This window comes from Drosophila sechellia, chromosome 3R, assembly GCF_004382195.2.
Source record: "Drosophila sechellia strain sech25 chromosome 3R, ASM438219v1, whole genome shotgun sequence".
NCBI classification, from domain to species: Eukaryota; Metazoa; Arthropoda; class Insecta; order Diptera; family Drosophilidae; genus Drosophila; species Drosophila sechellia.
Window position 1 is genome coordinate 1,296,063 of NC_045952.1, and position 8,504 is coordinate 1,304,566.

At 36.7% G+C, this 8,504-nt stretch overlaps 1 protein-coding gene across 1 annotated transcript; it reads left to right on the forward strand.

Moving 5' to 3' along the window:
* LOC116801816 (sialin-like) lies at window positions 1-8,181 on the forward strand. The gene is made up of 3 exons (XM_032723636.1): window positions 1-77; window positions 6,361-6,518; window positions 6,576-8,181. The coding sequence occupies exons 1-3, from the start codon at window positions 5-7 to the stop codon at window positions 7,662-7,664; spliced, it is 1,320 nt and encodes a 439-aa protein (XP_032579527.1). The 5' UTR covers window positions 1-4; the 3' UTR covers window positions 7,665-8,181.
* The last annotated feature ends 323 nt before the right edge of the window (window positions 8,182-8,504 follow it).

The following is an 8,504-nucleotide window of genomic DNA, read 5'->3' on the forward strand; positions in this document are numbered from 1 at the left end:
CGAAATGTTTAATTCATATTCTTCACCGCAAGATGATGTTCCTACTAGAAGGGAAGCCCAATCCTCGGTTCTTCGTGGTAAGCTCTTAAATAAAGATTAAATGTATTTATTGTAGAAAAAAGTATATAGGCCGATATAGTCAACTTCCTCGACTATCAGATACCCGAATACCTATCAGATACTCAGCTAGTGGGAGTGCGAGTGAGAAATTTTAACATCGTATCTAAAAAAAATTGTGAAATAAATAAATAAACAGTATCTATAAGTGTGAGCGTGACAGTTTTGGGAGAATTTTGGGCGCTAGAAGAAGTACAAATTGACAGAGTTTAAACGAAAAAAAAACATATTTCTAATGTATGGGTATTGCTGCTAAACGCTGCGTTGGTTGGCCTGAGAATCGGATCACATGAAAAGCGAGAGATGAACGAAATAAACAAAGGCAGTTAGTAAACAGTTTGTTTACTAACTTAATATCATGATCAATAGCCGAGTCGATATAGCCCTGTCCCTCCGAATGAACGCCGAGATCTCAAGAACTATAAAAGCTGGATGGTTGAGATTAAGCATACACTTTCCAGACGCATGTTTGTTGATTCATGTTGCCACTCCTCTAACGCCGGCAAACCGTTCAAAAGTGTCACGCCCACATATTGATATATTTTATCATATTTTTATTAGTCTTGTAAATTTCTATCGATTTGCCAAACTTTTTGCAACGCTTTAAAACAGACCAAAACTGCTACGCCCGATGTCGATCGACACCTAAGAAGAAGATGATACGAAGATGATATGGATCTTCAGGTTGAGTAAAAGGACCTTTAACAATACATCGATACAAAAAACGACCAAGAGAGTTTCGAATATAATTAACTTCCGACGTGTTCTGCTGAGGGAGATTTTTATTCTGCGGACCACATAGTGCAAGATATATTAAAATCACCTAGAACTTCCAATTGGTCCCTATAAGACAGTCTATTTGGGACGGATTTTGATTACGATATATGGGTAATAAGAATACGGCGGAATGTGAGAGTACGTAATAATAACAGACCTATCATATAAAAAGAGAGAATGCTATAGTCGAGTTAAACGATATCATTCAGATATCCTTTACTCAGCTAGTGTGAATGCGAACGCGAAATTTCATTTTTCTGGGATATCGATATAGATATTGGGGAATAAATTGAGAAAAAAATTCAAAATTGTTCCAAAGTGTGAGCGTGACCGGTTCGGCGGCTTTAGGGCGTTAGAGTAAGCGGGGCAAAAAGTTTTTTGACAAACCGACAGAAATTTACAAGACTAATAAAATTAGCGGTTTTAGGGCGTAAGAGAGGGCGTGGCACACATTTTTTTGTCAAATTGATAGAAATTCACAAGACTTATAAAAATTTGAAAAAGTATCAACACGTTTTTCAAAGTGTGAGCGTAGCAGCTTTGTACGGCTTGTGGGCGTTTGAGTGGGCGTGGCAACATGGGTCAACAAGCTTGTCCTGCGTCTTTGTCTCTAGAATCTGTACACTGAATCTTAACCTTCTAGCTTTTATAGTTTTAATGAGATGTCGACGTTCATACGGACAGACGGGCAGACGGTCATGGCTAGATCGACTGATCCTGATAAAGAATATATATATACATTATATAGGCGGAAACGCTTGCTTCTGCCTGTTACATACTTTTCAACGAATCTAGTATACCCTTTTACTTTACGAGTAACGGGTATAAAAATTAATTCCTTGACTATAATACATTACATTTTTATTAGCAATGAAAAGACGAGATTTATAAGTCGGGTTATAAGATTGGGTTTTAGCGAGCGAGATTTTGCATCCATGCGATATGTAAAAGATACGAAAGCGAAAGAATAATGAGCGACTTAATTGCAGAGCGAACAGCAGAATGCTAAGGCAAAGGTGTAGGTGCGAGTGAACAAAAGATGAAACGAGAAGGAGGAGCTTAGATAACCAAAGCTATTCGCACAGTTTTTAATTAATTAACTACCGTTATTTATGTTACTTTCGACATAATTCAACAGGAGACTGAGCAGTATTTTTACAGCATTTAAATTAAGTTAATTATTATTTCAACTTATAAATTAAATCTGCAACTTTTGTAATTTATAACATTAATTTTTCAATAAAAGAAAATATTTTTTAAAAATCAATATTTATAAAATAAATGAGAATATGCTACTTGTTTATTTCAAAATTGATTTCTTGAGGCACCTACTTTTTCAGTCAATTTCACTCACTTTCTAATTACAATTAATCAACTACAAAGTCAGTTATGAAATTTATTACGACCTTTCTGTTGAAATGCTAGCCACCGAATGCCGTGACTTGCGCGTTCTCATTTTCTTATGTTCCGTGCTTATTTTTGAGCTAGATATACATGATTAATGCCAGCTTATAAGTAGGACCGAGATGACCATATAATTCTTATATCTACCGTAAACTATACTGCAGCATGGTACAGTAGGCTTTTTGAATATCCATCTCGAAGCCCTATTCTGCGTAGCCTGGATCCTATTGATTTGGTTGTCACAAGCCACAAGCCCCAGATTTGGAACCCGTACAGCCCTCTCTCGGTTTGTGCTATACAATGCATATCAGCCGGAAGCATAGTTGTCGGAAAACTTTTTTGCATCCAATTACCTTTGATGTTGTCGCCGCTATTTTATTCCCAAACTAGTTAGAGTTTTAATGGGAAAATTAAGCAACAAGTTAGTGCTTATCGCCTACAGAATAAAGGTTTGCAGACAATTGTTAAGCAGGAGATTCCGTAACCCCGAGTTCTCCAACATTGAAAAGCTGCAGTACTTGAAAACTTGTCCCTAAGGACCAGCCATGGATGCCATTAAGTCGACCAACTATCCAATGCCTATAGATCTACTCAATAAACGGTATCCCAATTAACGTCTTGTGTTCCATTCTCACACCAAGAAAATACTAAGCATCAAGAAAGTAGGTGCGTCTTCGGCGCATAAACTTCGGCAGTTTTCGGTCAAGGTCAACTCACAAATGCACGCTTTGGAATCCTTAGCAACGGCTCAGGAATTTGCAGATTGCCTCCATGCTGCTGCCAAGATTGGATGTTGGTAAACAATCTTGATGGGGAGGACCCACGTCAATGGATAAAACACCCTCTGCAAAGGAATTCTAATGTTTTTTGGAAAACCGTTGTCAGAAACTATAGAGCCTTCAGCATGCCATGGGTAGATATACCTTAAGATCTTAGATGGTAACAAGTAGCACATCTCCACATCTTGTGGAGAGATTCTCCTAAGGAGGAGTTAAGTGTGTTCAAGTTGGATACAGTCACTTATGGAACCAAGCCAGCAATCGCTCGAGATGAGGGGCTCTACATATCCCATCGGATCGGCTGCTTTGTTAGAGGATATTTAGGGGATTGTTAGCGGAGCAGTTTTTGCATTTTGATGACGGGAGTGACATAACCAAGAGCCTTGGTCGTGATGGGATACTTTTACGGATAATTTATTATCTTCTTGTGTCTGTCTCAAACTAAAATACCTAATAAGCGTTCTATCTTATAGTTACTTATTCTGGCTTATATTAACATCCTTTTTGTTCTCATCGGACCTGCAGCTGCTAAATGCAAGATTTTCTTGCAGCTATTGTGGAAGGCTAAACTGCTCTGGGACGAAAGTCTTCATTTAGAGTTGCAAACGACCGGGATGGATATCAGCAGTAATTTTCTGAATGCAAGCCGTTTAGTACTAGGCCCTAAGAGTATCGTAGAAGTTCATGGATTCTGTGATGCCAGCATTGAAGCGTACGAAACTTGCGTGTACATCGTTTCCATGTCCGAGGAGGCAACTAGTCATCCCCTGTGCTCCAAGTCTAGAATAGCTCCCTTAAAAACGTTTATGGTACCAAAGCTGAGTTTTCGGGGGCTTTTTGAATTCCGTATTGCAGATTCGATGGGAAATATTTATGATGAATGGTTCGGTAGTGGCCTTGTCTTGGATCAGGGATGAACTTTGAAAAAAAAAATAGTACATTTTGAATTATTTATTAAAAGAAAACGGCCCGAGTGTAACAGACAACTAGACCGATTTATTTCCAAACATACCAAGTGGATGGCGTCTAAGATAAGAATTCTTGTTAGTGATTTTGGGACGCCGAAACTTATCTTACCAACTGCAAGATTAAGAAGGAAACTGGCATCCAATCTGGCATGTGAAAGTGATCACGACTCAATCTTTTGATTCATGCAACAACTGTTTCTGCTAGAAAAGAATGCAAGAGAGACGTAGCCTTTGTTCTCCAGAATTTCCAAGCGAATCGATGTTGCAAAAAATTATTACCCACTATTATCAACAATTTGTTTAAAAGACAGAGAGAGAAAAAATAGGAAAAAACCACTTCCGAAGGCAGTAATAAGTCTTTTGGAAATACAGTCTAATTTTAAACCTGATCCATCAGACAAAATATTGGATTCACATTCTGATTCTGATTAGAGTTCATATTCGGAAATTTATAATGTAGAACTAGAAGAAGAAGAGGGCGAATATTTTTAAAACAACAATATACACACTTTTATTTAAAAAAAAAAAAAACTATGACTCCTGAGACATACCAGTAGTTAATATGGGAGGCAAGAGAGGGCGTGGTCGCACGGACCAAATTTTGTGTGCAAACTATTTGTGATTTAACAACAAAATGTACAAAGTTTCAAGTCTGTAGCTCAAATTTTAGACTTTAGACCACAGTGCAATGTAACAACACGTTATTTTAATAAACAACACACGATTCGGATTATCAACTTATTTATTTCCTTTCACTTCAGTATGCTTGTTTCCTTCGCCAGAGTCAAAACTAAAATAAAGAGTAATTATAAATAGCAGTCAGAGTACAGTCATAGAAAGAAAGAGCGAGCGCGAGAGAGAGAGTGTTGGCGGTCGATCTTCGCTCAGCATCATGGTGCTGGTTCCCACAGTAGGCATACTGAGTACTTGGCTACTTGAAATGGCATCTAGAAACTGACAACTTAAAGGTCGATACACTGGTTAGTAGTGCTTAAAGAGCCTAACTTACCCCCTTCTATGAGTTCTTATCGCATTATATCCGTCCATTACCAGTGAACGGTAACTTGTTTACATATTAGGCATCGTATTATACATTTACCATTAACCGATTTAGACACATTTTTGTTCTCAATGTAACCACGCGCATCGCCGTCTCCCTAGTCAAACAGTGCGAAGTTCTAAGCAATATAGATTATAAAACATATGCGCTACTTCTGTTTAATTTATTTAATTTAATTTACAACTGTTATTTTGAAGATTTTTATTTTCAAATATTTACACAACCAGTGTCACCTCTATAGATTAAAGGAACTATTTAAGCATGCAGATTTCAGTGACGTTTACGCATTGCAATAGTTGCTACGTTCACTTAAAATATATTCTTTTATATTATCACAGTCACAGTATTAGTCTTGTAAATTTCTATCGATTTGCAAAAAAAAACTTTTTGCCACGCCCACCCTAACGCCCTAAAACTGCCCAAAACTGAAACCCCCATATTTTTGAAAAATTGTTGAATATTTTTTCATAATATTATTAGTCGTTTAAATATCTATCGATTTGCAAAAAACGGTTTCCCACGCTCACTCTAACGCCCTAAAGCCGCAATCCGGTCACGTCCTCACTTTTAAACAATTTTTAAATTTTCATATTTTATTCCCCAATATCTATCGATATCCCAGAAGAAGGATGAAATTGTAATTTTTATCTGCGTTCAAAAAAATCGGAAATTATTCAAAGTTAGCGTTAAGATAGTTGTTTAGCAAATGAGCTTTAGAATACGATTGTATGCAGGGGAAATATGAGAAGACTGAGCTCAAAACTAAGACAGTCTGTCCCTCCGAACGCTCTGTACAAAGATGAGCGAGCGAAAATTAGAATGAATGCATTTGTTTGCTTAGGTCTAAGAACAACTAAATGAACAGGAGGAAAACAATGAATGATTTGTTTAATCTTAATTATTACAATTGGCCTTGTTTAATGGTGCCGGCAGCGTGACAAGACAATCGTTGAGCGGGCTTCTTATTGCATGCTAAAGCATTTAATTTCTGATTGCTGCAGACTCGTCTTTTGCAGTTCCATTAACTAACTAACAGGTATCGGCACCCAACTTTAGCATTCTTCCTTCACCTGTATAAGCTTTATTCAACAGAAAATATCAAAGCATATAGCTCCATCGTCAGTTTTTACACCACTTTACAATGATATAGACGGATATAAGTATTTCTGTAGGTCGGATAAATAAAGTAAATACGTATATAATTTATGAAGTAAATGTATGAGACTTTGTTTATACCTAATTCATTTAATTACAGACAAAATTCCAGCGCGTTTGGTGCTTTATTTCCTTTCGTGGTCTGGCTTTCTGGTCTCTTTTATGATGCGCAATGATATGAATTTCGCATTGGTGGCAATGATATCGAACGATAATTCAACACAAAACCAATCCCATAACAAATCGCAGCAAATATTGGTAATACAAACTTATAATATTTGCATACTTACCAATAATAATAATTTTAATTTTTAGGGTACTGGGACGGATGACCAAAAAACAATAGTAAAATCTGTTGTAATAAGTTCATTCTATTGGTGCTACGTGTTGTCGCAGGTGGTTGGAGGGGTTGCCACAGAATTGTTTGGAACCAAGTGCGTATTTGGATGGTCACAGTTAGCAACAGCTCTATGTAGTTTTATGATGCCATCTGCAGCGCAATTACATTACATAGCTGTTATTGTGTTGCGGTCTATTCAGGGATTTGCTTCTGGTTTGACGTGGCCTGCCATGTATGCAATAGTTGGATATTGGATACCTCTCACGGAACGTTCACGTTTTATGTCAAGCTTTCAGGGTTTTAGTATTGGTATTGGTTTAACGTATCCGTTATGTGGATTTATTTTATCAGAATGGGGTTGGCCATATATATTTTATACTACTGGTACTTTAGGGCTTGGATGGTGTATACTATGGTATTTACTTGCTTTTAATACACCACGCGAGCACCCTCGTATTTCTAAAGATGAATTAAATTATATAGAACTTAACGTCAGAAAAGAAGTAAACAGTAGTGTTAAAGTTAAAGTGCCTTGGCTGCAAATATTTAAATCCATACCTGCTTGGGCGATTGCTATAACAACTTTTGGACGAATATTTGTTCATTATATTTTTATTGTTAATGGTCCGACATTTATGGGAAATGTTTTAAAATTTAATTTTGAAACAAATGGTTTTCTATCTGGAGTTCCATTTATTTGTTCATATATATCATCAGTACTATTTTGTTATATTGCCGACAAAATTGTATTGTATAAGGTTTTAAGTCTTACTAATGTAAGAAAATTATTTACTGCTCTATCACAAATTATTCCTGGGGTGTTAATATACTGTATTGGTTATATAGACAATGTGTACATTTTGTTAACGGTGTGGTTTATAGCTGTGATATTTATAACTGCATCTTATGCTGGAGCTATGGCCAATATAATTGACTTAGCGCCAAATTATGGTCATTCCGCAGCTGTTTTAGCATTTTGCCAAACAATTCATATGTCTGCGTCCTTTATATCTCCGCTTACGGCTGGATTTATCGTCACCCAAGAGGTAAAGTATAGAATTTAATTTAATATTGTAGATACAAAACACAATAAGTATTCTAAAGATGTAGATACGCAGTCAACGGGTAATACTATTTATTATACCTTATACTTGAAGAGGAGGGTTTGCGACCTTATAAAGTTATCACAATCACTGTTCGCCTGTCCGTATAAGCACCGAGTTCTCGGCAACCACAAAACCGACGCAACGCAAGCTTGTTTTAAAAAATTACCATGCCCACTTTCTTACACAGCAACAAACCGTGTAACAAACTGAGCGGGCCACACTTTAAAGATTTCTTCTATTTCGAACCAGAACCATCTGCTTTATGGGTAGTATCCCATAACCTTTTAATTAATTATAAGTTTACTTAGTATTTTTAGTATTTTGGTAAATGACATGCAAAAACAAATTTATTTTACTTGTTACTCGTAGAGTAAAAGGGTATAATAGTTTCGATGAACAGTATGTAACAGTCGTTTCCGACTATATAAGGTATACATGTTCTTATCAGAATCAATAGCCGAGTCGGTCTAGCCATGTCCGTCTATCCGTATGAACGTCGAGATCTCAGGAACTATAAAAGCTGGAAGGTTCTAGAGACATAGGCGCAGCGCAAGTTTGTTGCCACCACCCAAATATCGATATTTTTTCATAATTTTATTAGTCTTGTAAATTTCTATAGACTTGCCAGAAAAATTTTTGCCACGCCTTCTTTAACGTACACAATCCTACCAAAATTTCCACGCCCACACTCTTGCAAAATGTTTTGTTATATTTTCATATTATTGTAAAGTGTCAACCGAACCGCCAAAAACTGCTTCGCCCACACGTTTGTAAAATGTTTTGATAGTTTTTCATATA